Source organism: Nelumbo nucifera, chromosome 4, assembly GCF_055504915.1.
Source record: "Nelumbo nucifera cultivar China Antique chromosome 4, China Antique-T2T, whole genome shotgun sequence".
Taxonomy (NCBI): domain Eukaryota; kingdom Viridiplantae; phylum Streptophyta; class Magnoliopsida; order Proteales; family Nelumbonaceae; genus Nelumbo; species Nelumbo nucifera.
In genome coordinates, this window is record NC_142652.1 from 84,674,141 (window position 1) to 84,687,376 (window position 13,236).

Below are 13,236 nucleotides of genomic sequence, written 5' to 3' on the forward strand. Positions count from 1 at the left end.
AATATTCATATTATTAATAATTCTATATTTTTATAAAATTCATAATGAAATTCTGTAATAAAAATATAAATTATAATTTTATGGATTATTCAACGTAATTACTAAATAATATTTTAAAAACATAAATAAAAATTATTTAAATAAAAAGTATTAAAATAGCTAAATAATTATGTAAAAAATATTTAAAATTACATAATGGCTTTAAAGAAATAAAATTTAAATAAAAAATATTAAATATTTTTACATTTTATTTGAATATTTAAATAGAAATGTTTAATAAAACTAAATTTTAAATAGTTAAAATAACAAAATTATGTAATAAATTAAAAAAATTCTTATGAGTAGAACAATAATTATAATAGATTTCATAACTTTTGAATTAATAGTAATTCTACATTTACAAAATAAAAAATGAAATTATGTAATAATAGTATAAATTATAGTTTCATGGATTATTAAATTTAATAAATAATTAATATTTTAAAATTTTAAATAATGGTATTATTTAAGTAATTAAATAATATTATAAACAATTAATTTTTAAATACTTTAAATATCAAAATACTAATAACTAAATCATATCTTATATATTATTTCAAAAACAAAAAATAGATTAGATAACAAAATTCTGTTATAACTTTAAAAAATTATCAAAATCACATAAATAATTATAACTAGCGGGGCCCCATGCAATGCACGAGATGTGGCACCCCTTCCTGTCCCTCACCCCCATAGTCAAGACACTACCTCATCCCCGGTGGAGGGCGGGTTGGAGGCGAGGCCCCCAATCCCCATCGAAGATGGGGGAATCCCCAAATTTTCCCCACCTCGAGGCAACCACCTAAAAATAATCTAATTTGTGGATATTTTACAAATAGGATTATGAGAATTTGGGGTATTTTAGGAATTGAATTATGACAATTTGGGGGTATTTTATAAATAGAATTGTGGGATCCTAGGATTATAAGAATATGAGGAAAAACTTAGTGATATTTTAAAAGTCAATATTAAATTTATTGATAGTTTACTAATTTATCAATGGGTTTGGGGAATTATATGCAAACCTCATCCCTTCCTTGTCCTTGATTTGGAGCAAAAATATTTTTCCCATCCCCACCCTGTCTCTTCCCAATCCTTATTTAAGATTCAAGAAAACTTGCCCTATTCGGGGTGGGTCAGGGTATTATTTATGTTTTATATATTATTTTTTAATAATTATTTATATTTTATATACAATTTTTAAATAAATTTTAAATATTTTTAATATAAAAATTTTAATATTAAATCATATTTTAAACATTATTTAAAAAAAAGATTAAATAACAAAATTTTGTAGTAACTTTAATAAGAATATAAAATATAATAAATGAAAAAAAATAAATATTATTGAAATAGTGGAAGTAGATTAAATAATTTGAAGGTATTAAATCTTTTTAGTTAGTTATTTATTGTATTTTCATTATAAATATATTTTCAGCAATTGTGTATTTTTGCTATAAATTTTCAATAATTATTGGAGATTAAACTATTGTTATTTGTTAGAAATTAGACCATTAATTTAGCTGAAATTAGGAGTGTTCACTAGCCAATTCAATTCAGATGGAGATTATTTGGCTAGTCAAACTAATCTAGTCGGGTTAGGGAGTTGGTTACTCAAAACTGACTAACCATTGGTCAATTAATAAATGTTTAAATTTTTAGTGTTTAGCATAATTTACATTAATCATTTGTAATTCAATAAATTTTCATTAAATTGGCCCAATTTACTAGTTTCTATAAAATCAATAATTATAGTTAACAATTATCAAATAATTTAGGGAAACTTTAACTAATAATCCATAATTTTTTAAATAAATAATAATTAAAAAATTAGGAAATTAATCTACAAAAAAATATTCACCAAAACTACTTAAATAATTGTTCATTATTATTATTCAACTAAATAATTATTAAAAATTTAAGGAAAATTAAATTAGGAAATTAATCTATTAGAAATTGTTTCATTTTTATTTAAATAACAATCAATTATTATTATTTTAATAAATAATTATTAAATAATTTAGGAAAATTATTAAATTTATCCCCACCAGTCTAGGATACTTGGTTGACTTCAACCATACTTGGGTTTGCATTAATTAACAACAAATGATTTACTTTTAATTAAAATTCATGTAATTTACCATAATTACATTAATTTACTATAATTACATCGCTTTGATTAATAGTAAATAATTTTGGCTTAAAAAGAAATAATTTACATTAATTCACATTAATTTATTGTTATTATAAATAACTAATTTACTATAATTTTTTGCTAATCAACAACAATTTCAATAATTTTTTGGAAATTATCATAAAATATTGTAATTTATTATTATTTAATTTACTGTTAGTTAATTAGTTATAGAAAATTATTAGAATTGTAGGGATGACAACTTTCCCTATAAAATTAGGGCCCTAACTTTCCCCACCTGAACGGGACAAGTTTTCTCGAATTTTAAATAGGGATGGGGAGGAGACAAGGTGGGGACGAGAAAAATATTTTTTCTCTAAATCAAGGACGAAGTTTGCATATAATTCCCCAAACCCGATGGTAAATTAGTAAAATATTAGTATATTTAATATTGACTTTTAAAATAGCTCTAAGTTTTCCATATATTCTTATAATCCTAGGATCCCACAATTCCATTTATAAAATACCCCCAAGTTGTTAGAATCCAATTCCTGAAATACCTCCAAATTCCTATAGTCCTATTTATAAAATATCCACAAATTAGATTATTTTTAAGTGGTTGCTTCGGGGTGGGGAAAATTGGGGATTCCCCATCCTCGATAGGAAATGGGTGCCTCGCCTCGAACCCACCCTACCACTGAGGACGAGGCAAGAATGGGGTAGAGTGTCTTGACTATGGAGGCGAGGGACAGGGAGGAGTGCCCCATCCCATGCATCACACGGGGTCCCACTATTAACATACTAAAACCAAAAAGTGTGATCCATGGATCCGTGGTCACATAACTCACAATCCACAAATTTTATCAAAAATGGCTAAATTGCTGAAACCTTCCTTGAAGTATCTGGTTGTTGCTAAAACCTCCCTTAAAGTAATGATAATTGCAATTATCTCCCCAAAACTTTCTGATATAGTTACAAGCAGATCCTCTTTGTTAGAATCTTGTAAAAGGAAGTATGAAAATGTCCTAAATACTCATGCATTAACTTTTGACCAAAATGTTTATTTTCCAAATTTTCTCTTCATGAGAATCCTTGGCCCAAACACTTCCATTGATCCAATCTCTTTTTTCTGAAATTATTTATTTTCTAAATTTGCCCTTCAAATCAATCGCTCAAAGCCAAAGGTAATGCTTCAACTTTAAATTTTCTATTTTTTGTTGTTTATTATAAAAGTTGTATTATTTTTTTTATAGAAACCAGTCTCAATAATAATTGTATGAGTATTTTGGACACTTTCGTGTATCTTGTTAGAAGATTCTAAATTCTACAAAAGGGGAGAAGATTCTAAGGGTGTCAATGGATTGGTTTTGGATTGGACCCCACCTAGTCCAAAATCAATTTGAATGGATTGGACGGACCAACAAGACATATTGGACTGGAACAATCACGTCTAAAATATATTTTAGATTGGATTGGACCTGATCCATCCATAACAAATTTATGGATTAGGTTAGATTAAGCCAATATCTGGTCCATTGGTATAAGATAAGAATATGTGTCAATAGACCGGGTTTAGACTGAAACCAATTTAAATCAAAATGAATTTGAATAGATTGAACAGTTCAGACATTGAATAGACCGGTCCAAACTCCAAAACATTCATTGGATTAGATTGGACCTGGTCCACTTATAATGGACTCACATTTGGACTGGATCGGATTGGACCAAATCCAGTCCAATTGACACGCTAGAAGATTCTAAGTTCTAACAAAAGGGGTTTATGGTCCAGACATTGAATGGACCGGTCCAAACTCCAAAACATTTATTGGATTAGATTGGACCTGGTCCACTTATAATGGACTCACATTAGACTGGATCGGATTGGACCAAATCTAGTACAATTGACACGCTAGAAGATTCTAAGTTCTAACAAAAGGGGTTTAATTATAATTGCATCGAAAAGTTCAGTTAAATTACAATATCAAACTTCAGGAGAGAGATTTCAGTAATAGTTAAAAACTTGTGAGGGAGGAGGTTTCAGCAAATCACAAACCAGAACAACGAGAATCTTGTCCTACCAATCGTAAGATCTACTGCTCTGTCGCGCTGACGTGGATTCGTCGTGTCCGAAAAGTCAGCGATATGTCAAAATTAAACCCGATACCGAAATAACAAATTACAAACCCAATCCTTGGAGCTGTAGCTTTGCCTTGCCTCTCTGTTATCTACTTATTTTCAATTCAATTCAATGGGAACCATCGCTTGTTGTACTACTACCAAGGTTTCTCGTTCACCACGCCTCTCAGAGCTTAGCTCTTTACCTGCTCTTAGCTTAATTCTCCCGAGAGCTTCGTTTCTGCTCTTCCGAAACCTTTACTTCACACCCAGACCCAGATTACGAATGGCGTCGCCGCTCCAGGTCTCTGCATCATCTACAGTTGGTCAGTACTTTATCTCTCTCTCTCTAATTATTGTCTTAATAGTGGCATATTGTCACTGGTTAATTGATTTTTTTTTTTTTCATAAAATGATCTATTAACTTGAAATTGTTGTGTAGTGTGTGGAATTGATTCGTATTTGTTATAATATCTTGGGTGTCTCTGTGATGGGATTACTCTGAAAGTTTCTTTTTAGGAGAGGTGCACTAATTAAAGTTACTGATTGACGTAGGTGTATCACAAGAAGGACTGGAGGATTCGTCTCCCGGTTTGGTGGGGGAAAATGATTTGCTGATTGTTGGACCAGGCGTACTTGGGCGCATGGTGGCAGAGCAGTGGAGGAAGGTATTTATTAAGAGAAATTTTGAGACACAACTTGACTTTCTCTTACCTGATGTATTGAATTTGAATCTGAAGTTAGAAATTAGGACGAAATGGGATAGATTCAGTCATCCAGATGCATACCAGGTTCTTAATTTCTTTTTTTAACAGGAACATCCAGGTTGCCAAATTTTTGGACAGACGATGACCACGGATCACCATGATGAATTGATTAAACTTGGGATAGATCCATCTTTAAGGGAAACAAGAGCAACTCAGCAGTTTCCCTATGTAATTTTCTGTGCTCCTCCATCCCGGACTGTGGACTACCCTGGTGATGTCAGGTGCCTGTACACTTAATTTAGTTCCTTGTTTTACATTCGAACAAATCTAAAACATTATGTTCATAACCCTTTTTTAAAGCATAGTTGCTCAGAGACACAAACAAACACACACTCACATTCTTTATTCATGAATACATGTAGATGCATCTTTACTTCTGCTGTTTGTTTTCTTTATAATCGTTTGATTTAAGCAATTGCCAAATACCTAGTTCCTAGTATTTGTCTGAACACCAAGGTAATTAAAGTACTGCAATTGCATAAATGATGCCTAGACAACCAACTTGCCAAACCAGGGTCCTTATTAATTCCATTAGGCTACATGAGGACTTTCATGATTCAGGTAGATGTCTTCTCAAGCAATTGTCTATCTGAATTTGATGGTTGAACTCAATGGTGTATACCATGAAAGGACATAAGGAAATGGCTTGAATAAATTCCTTTTGTTGCGACTGAAAAGTCAATACCATCTTATTTTTCAACTGCTAGATTCTGCTAGCATAACATATCTAGGTTGTGTATAGTCTTATGAGGTCATTCTTTGCTTCATTTTTTGCTCTATTACTTGCTGCAAAAGAGAAAGGATGAAAGGTGTGACCAGGTATTACTATAAATCATTTTCATCATGATTATTATACCTTGTTTCAGCTGTTGGGTCAGCACAAGGAATCTTGTTTCACCCTACTATTTTATCCATGCGAACTGGGAATTCCACCTCATCAATGACACTATGCCTTCACTTGACACTAGAGTTACTCTTCATGGTGTTACATTTGTTGTTGCTGTGTGGGTAAATTTTCTTGGATTCCCGTTAATGCATAATTTAGCCCATGCTTCTCATCATTTTCCAGGGAGTATTTTGGTGAAAAGAGAGCATTTTCTCACTATTTTCTTTTAAAAATAATTAAGAGTTGAAGAAGTTCAGTTGGTATTATTCATAAGTGGCATTGTGATATACATTCACAACACATCTATGGCTAATCTAGAAGGCCGTCTATTAGATTGTTGCTCCAGGATTGCTCTTTCAACCATCCAATTGCCAGAAAATAACTTTCACTGTGGTCATTAAATCCAACTGGAACAGAAGAGAATACTTTTTAACTTGGATCCCTAAACTTGTATGTACCCATTCTAATTAAATTTTGCTAAACTACTTTGGTTAGTGGTGTTCTCCTTATAAAAAGATCTATGCTGGACAAATGCCTATTATCAAATCTAGAACAGCTAATAGGTTCTTCATTTTTTATGTAAGTGCTGCAGCAGCTGCCCTGCTACTGGTGGGAAAACCTGCCATATAGGTCGATCTCATGGGCCCAAGGTTGCATAGATAGCACTATTTTGTGCCTACCTTCAGACTTGGGGCCAGTGGACCAGATATGTAGAGCTGTAGAGGTGCTGGGGATAGATTAACTGTTTAGTAAATGGCCTTAGAACATATTTTTTTATAACATAAGAACATGTTTTATGTTAGGGAGAGAGAGAGAGAGAGAGAGAGAGAGAGAGAGTTAAGTAGTTTGATCTGAATGAGAATTTTTGTTATTTCTCTTTTGCTAGGAGCCTTTTATAGGCTACATCATCAAGATTCCATTCAACAGTTACAACAAAATGTCATGAGACTTGACATGGCTTACTCTTATATACTTGCATGAACCTGGGATCATCCAGGGTATCCAGAGCCTGATATGGTGTAGGCTTGCTACTGAGAGATCAAGCTGGGCTTGGGCTTCTAACACCTATCATTAACTATATAATTATCACAGTTAGGAAGTCTTACTGAAGGTTATTTGTATGAGACTTGTATCCTTATAAAACAGCATGGACTGCACTAGATAAATTGCCATTCCACTTGAATTCTCAATCTGAAAGCCAAGATTTATCCTTACAAGCATCTCATCTGTGGGGTCCATAACCACAACCACCCCTAGGGCATGTCAAAACAAAAAGGTGGCTCCCTTAAGTACATTGATGAGATAGGTATTTAGGAGATATTTCAAGTTTCCTTTAATGAGGGTGGTCAGTGGAATTTTTAAAATTGTAACTCTTTTCTTCAGCCTTTTATTATGGATCAATCTCTATTGTTTATTTAAAGCTCTTACTGTCTCTTGGGAGATCATAAGATTGACTAACTCTAGTCATTATTCTAGAAATTTACTGTTTCGAGTAAAAAACTGTTGAGATTGAGCTGATAACATTTGTTTTATTTATAAAGTTTAGTTAGAGAACTATTGAGCCCAAGGCCCATTAGTTTATGTTTAGTAAGAGTGTTCACTTATGTTTTTAGTAGTAAGGGTATACTTCATTATTCTAGAAATTTACTGTTTCGAGTAAAAAACTGTTGAGATTGAGTTGATAACATTTGTTTTATTTATAAAGTTTAGTTAGAGAACTATTGAGCCCAAGGCCCATTAGTTTATGTTTAGTAAGAGTGTTGACTTATGTTTTTAGTAGTAAGGGTATACTTGTCATTGTATTCAATTTTATTTATGAGTATATAAGATAATGAAAGGGGTGGCCAGATCTGATTTTTTTTTTTGGCTTCTCCCCATTCTCTTCAACCTCTCTCTTCTTCTCTTATCTGCAGTCTTTTCTTTTTCTTCTTTCTATCACAGATTTCAAATCAGATCAGATCTTTTACACTTTCTACTTGGTATCAGAGCAACTTTAGGAATTTTTTTGAGTTATTCCATCATGCAGATCTAGATCAGCCGACTGCATGATGAGTTAAAGAGCTGATCGAGGACTTCAAGATAGCCCAGTTTTTGGATTTTTTTGGTGGATCTACAATCCCTTGTAGTAGGTCTAGGGTTTATCACCAAAATCAAGAAGAACTGGAGAAAGGGGAAGAATCTTGATTGCAGTAGGACTCTTCAATTTTGACCTAGGAAGTGGTGCTCCAGGTTTTTTGGGTTTCTAGGTGTTTTCTGAAGAGGGCGGTTCAAGTCCCAGGTTTTTTGGAGGTCTCTGGAGGGAGCAACAACCCCTTCTCTTCCTTCTACCTGCTCCCTCAGAGAAGATAATCTTGGTGGGAGGGGCTTCTGGGGTATTAGGAAGGTGTTTGAGGCTTCTAAAGGGGGATAAAACTTTTTCTTTTCATCTCCAATTGATTTCCTAATCTGTTCTGGGTGAGGATTGTGGAGTTGAATACAAAATCTACAGGTGAAATGGGACTAGGTGGAGGGAGGTACTAGTAATCTTCATATTTATAGTAAATACGTATTTACTATTCTTAGTAATTTTTAGTTTTCTTATCTTAGGTTAGAAAGTGGTTTCTTATTTTGGATATTTTTCTCTTGCATAAAAAATCTTTGATGAATATGATAGTGTTCTCACAAAGCACTTGCATATGAAAGAGATTGATCACCTTTCTAACAGTCAATAGCATGTGACGGTAATAACAGTTTTCTTTTAACAGATACTTCCTTTCATCTAGCCTATGAACACTCACTGCATCTTTTGTCTTGATTCTCATTATTCTAGGACTTAAAAATGATGCTTAAGTTGTTATTAAGAATGTTTCTAAGATGAGATTACAAGAATTGCAGTCATATGCTGGTGGTTGATTCATGACTCTATGACACTAGTGCACATGTCATTTCTCCGCCTTATTTTATCAAATTTCAGCATTAATTTGGTGTATGAAACAATGTGCAGGTTGGCTGCATCAAACTGGAATGGCAAAGGTTCTTTCCTATTTACATCAAGTAGTGCCCCATATGATTGCTATGACAATGGATCTTGTGATGAGGTGTTACATCTAATATAACAAATTGTTTAACTGGTAACAATATTTATTTTTGTGTTACGTCCTCTTTGCACTTGATAAAGTGGTTTTGCACCATAGTCTTTAAAATGCCCTAGGGATTTTCAAGCTAATGCATCACCCATTTGGCAGTTAAGCACTGATACTTGATTTCAGACCAGCATGACCTAGTTCACAAAAAAATGTTCTTTACAAGTTTCTATTTGCATGATAAAGATAGGGGGAAGTGAAGTAGTTTTTTAGTAGATTCATAATAGTATGTTTTTTCTTTGGGGATGGTGTTGGGGGTTGAGTTGACCTGATTAATCTTCAGATATTTTTTAGTAATAAATGCTTTGGCCTGTGACAATTAATATGGGGATTAAATTGCTTATTGACTTGAATTGACTGCTAATTCAAGTCTTTTTAATTGAAAGATGTTTCTCTCGTTTCTCTAACCATTTGTTATGATTTATGAATACTTGAGTATATCTCTATTTTCCAGTTTGTGAAACCGGTGTGCTTTACTTAAAGATGAAAATATGTAATTCTTCATGTTTATTTGGTGGAAGAGTAAAAAGTAAATAACTATACTAATGAAGACCAAAACAAGGCAAAAAAGGCAACCATAGTTGCTATTTGTTATCTGCATGTACATACAAGCATGCTTATTTTTGTTCTTTTATGTTTTTATCTTTTTTTTTATATTTTTCTTTGCTAGGTGGGTTATGGTATTTTCTGAGAGATTTCGATGCCATTGAAAAACTTGACCTTATAAGAAACACCTCATTCAAGTGGATTGGAAGATCAGCAAACATTTAGTAAATGCATTTGCAAGAGAGGGAGCAAATTAGGTTGATTTGAATTTGGGCTCTGCCCTTCTGGGGTAGACTGCAGTAGACTTTTGTGTATTTTGGATGGACAAGTTTTGGAGACTGCTTCAACTTCTGAAGAGTACTTTTTAATTTCTTGTACTATTAGCATTTAATATTTTAATAAAATTCTCATCAATTACTAATTAAAAGAAACATCTGGATGACCTGTTTAGAGAACTTTTTCCTATAATATCAATAAATTAGATAACCTGAAAAAAAATATGCTCATTTTTTATTCTTGGAAAAAAAAGTATTTCAGATACTGTGTATGGTGGTGGTTTAAGTTATACTCAAATGGTTATGCAGGACTCTCCAGTAGTTCCCATAGGAAGAAGCCCTCGGACAGATGTCCTTTTAAAAGCAGAAAGTGTGGCACTGGAGATTGGTGGTTGTGTTCTTAGACTATCTGCACTTTACATATCCTTACCTTGTGCCAACCATTAGCCTTCATTTCTATCTGGATCTTGCATGGATGAATGGTGAAAGTTTAATATTTACTGTGAACTAGTTAGTGTTTCCTTGACTGTTTATACAAAGCAGATAAAGGTGCCCATGTTTATTGGCTGGAGAAAGGGAGTGTAGAAGTTCGTCCAGATCACATTCTCAATCTTATTCATTATGAGGTTATTATCATCATCCTTACTCTTCTTTCTTCTTCTAGTTAATGAATTATGGCTACTATACTGAATTCTATATATAATCCTTGAAACTTCCATTGTAATTGTTATGAGCTTTCAGAATGACAAATTTGTCATAATTTACATATCTGACTTGTAACTTGCATGACAGGATGCAGCATCCCTTTCAATTGCAATTTTAAAGAAGAAATTCCGTGGTCGGATCTTCTTGGGCTGTGACAATCATCCTTTATCCAGGTCTTGTGGCTAGGCTGCCTTTGAACTGCCTTTTTAGTTCTTACCATGCCAATTTCAGATACAACTTAGAAACAAGAGAAGCAGGATCAATTTTCTTTATCTGTTTTTTATCTGAGACCTGCTGCCATACCTCCTCTTTGCAGGCAGGAAATAATGGACTTGGTGATCAAAAGTGGGAAGTTCAGCAAAAAGTTTGAGGGTTTTACAGGCAAGTACCTAACTGAAGTTTAGATGGAAATATCCTAAATTTTAGAATAGGAAAAAGGTTTCTAAGTAGGGAGCTTCCCTGCACAACCCCACACCTATTTGTGTCATCTGAATAAATGCTGTGGCTGATCTAACTCATCCATCAGAGGGCCCTCTAGATTGGCCATGTGTTCATTCTCTAGGTCTACCTGAGGTCCTGAGCTTTATACTTGACCTTGTATAAGAGTTTTGCCCAGTTAATAATAGCTGTCCAAAATTTTAATTTTTCTTTTTATTCAAAATCTTGTGAACATAGGTTTGAAAGTCTTTTTTCTTTTCACTTTATTTTCCAACAGACTGAAGGCCAGGGCTTTAATTTCTTGTGTTGCAGGCACTAATGATCCTTTAGGAAAGAGGTTAAATAACTCAAAAACTCGTGCAGAAATTGGATGGGAACCAAAATATCCAAGCTTTGCTCAATTTCTTGGACTACAAGAATAACTGCAGCTTCTCTCTTTATTTTCAAGATTTCTTTCAATCAAGAAGCAAAGGAATAGGTTTGGTTGCATTGAGACCCTATGGTCTATGGAAGACCATTTTAAAGATATTATTTTATTGTCTTGCAATTCTCTCTGCTGCACTACAGATCTAAATCATTTATTTGTACACAGAAAGGTCAAACAAGCTCAAGATGTATGCAAGTTAATTTAAAAATGCTCGAATTCCATCAAGACTCGTTCTTGGAACCTTTTGGTGAATTCATTTTCTGATGGGAGCTGAGCTCTCTATCCTTGGACATGCCCAAGCTTTCCATTGCTGTGAATGCGCCACTGTGAAATCAATATATCAGATTCTTGGGATTATATGTAGTATGTTTCTGGGATCTGTGCATGTTTTATCAATCTTTTGCAATGACATGGCGTGACTTTCAGGGTATCAATTTTATTGATGTATGGTGGTTTGGATTTGAGTGATTACATATTTATAACTGGAATGTGAGGGTGGATGTGACTTCATAACCATGGTTCATTCTAATGAAACTATGTATCAAATGTGTCTAATGTCCGATACAGAGGTCGCATCATCTTTCTGGGTAACTTCTCTTCATGTTAGCATTTGGCAAGAGCAAAGGATTCCATCCATTTTGCCACTCAAACTATAGGAATTGTGCCATGTGGCAATACGAGTGTCCCTTCTCCCTTGTATTTCAAGTATGATATGAATGTAGGATGTGCATGTAATCCACTCGGCTTCGAACAGACTTTATGGCCTTGCATTGGGAATATCTCTCCATGAAATAAAGTGCATAAGTACGGAGATATTTCCGATGCAAGGCTGTAAAGACTGTTTGAACGGGCCTTGCGCTGACTGAAGCCGATTACGAAAAAGTTGAAAATATGGAAGGCAGATAGGTTGTATCCTATAGACTGTATTGGAAAAGAGTGGCATAATACTTTCATTGCCGACACTATTGGGGTGGTTTTGGTTCATCCAATATTGGGTTTGGGCTTCTTAACGTCCACAAAACCCAATTTATGTTTGGCTCCATGAAGTCACATCACATAAGAGGAGTCACTTCAATCCAAAAAAAAAAAAAAATCATGTAAGGGACTGATCATTCTGGTTTAGAGTTGAAATTGACATTTCAGGTAAAAACAGCAACGGTTTAGAGTTGAAATTGACATTTCAGGTAAAAACAGCAATTCATATTAATCAGCCCAAGACTTCTCTGATTTTTCACACCAATTTCTATTGATCAACCCTAAACGTTTCATGAAGAAACGGCAATGGTACCAAGCGCTAATGGGTCATGCAGTGTCAAATACATTAGCTACCATATAGTTGGGATAAAGCTTGGATGATGATGATATCATGTCCACTACGAGACCAAATCAGCCCCCCACAACGTCTCACAACACATCCCCGCTGTGTATTGGAAACATCTCCCAATGATAATCTCAGAAATGATGTCATCATCGGGAGATGTTCCTTATACACGGCGGGGATGTGCTGTGGGACATTGTGAGGGACAATCTTGTGGGGGGCTGATTTGAACTTGTCCACTACATAATGTCATAACCACTTCCTTATAGAATTATTCATTGAGTCATCCACATTGGATTTGATATTGGGACTTCCAGACAACAGATAATTTATTGGGATAAGTGGACTGCAATCCACCTCAGAAATCTGAATTGCAGCCCCTCCTAGTCTACTAGTAGTCCCCCCCTATAAACCACATCCTGCCCATGAATTTGACATCAATCCACAGGCAGAATCCAATCCAC

The 13,236-nt window shown here is 33.9% G+C and overlaps 1 protein-coding gene across 1 annotated transcript; it reads left to right on the top strand.

Annotated features, from left to right (window-relative positions):
• Positions 1-4,318: 4,318 nt before the first annotated feature.
• LOC104586083 (uncharacterized) lies at positions 4,319-11,888 on the top strand. Its single transcript, XM_010243201.2, has 9 exons — positions 4,319-4,614; positions 4,844-4,956; positions 5,104-5,276; positions 8,925-9,018; positions 10,194-10,304; positions 10,421-10,510; positions 10,677-10,762; positions 10,906-10,970; positions 11,340-11,888. Exons 1-9 carry the CDS (start codon positions 4,422-4,424, stop codon positions 11,447-11,449), a joined length of 1,035 nt encoding a protein of 344 aa, XP_010241503.1. The 5' UTR covers positions 4,319-4,421; the 3' UTR covers positions 11,450-11,888.
• The last annotated feature ends 1,348 nt before the right edge of the window (positions 11,889-13,236 follow it).

Excerpts from the sequence above, each read along its gene's own strand:
- LOC104586083 (XM_010243201.2), top strand. The coding sequence starts at position 4,422 with ATGGGAACCATCGCTTGTTGTACTACTACCAAGGTTTCTCGTTCACCA. Across the intron at positions 4,615-4,843 it reads CTCTGCATCATCTACAGTTG|GTGTATCACAAGAAGGACTG; the intron begins GTCAGTACTTTA and ends TGATTGACGTAG. Across the intron at positions 10,305-10,420 it reads TTAGACTATCTGCACTTTAC|AAAGCAGATAAAGGTGCCCA; the intron begins ATATCCTTACCT and ends GACTGTTTATAC.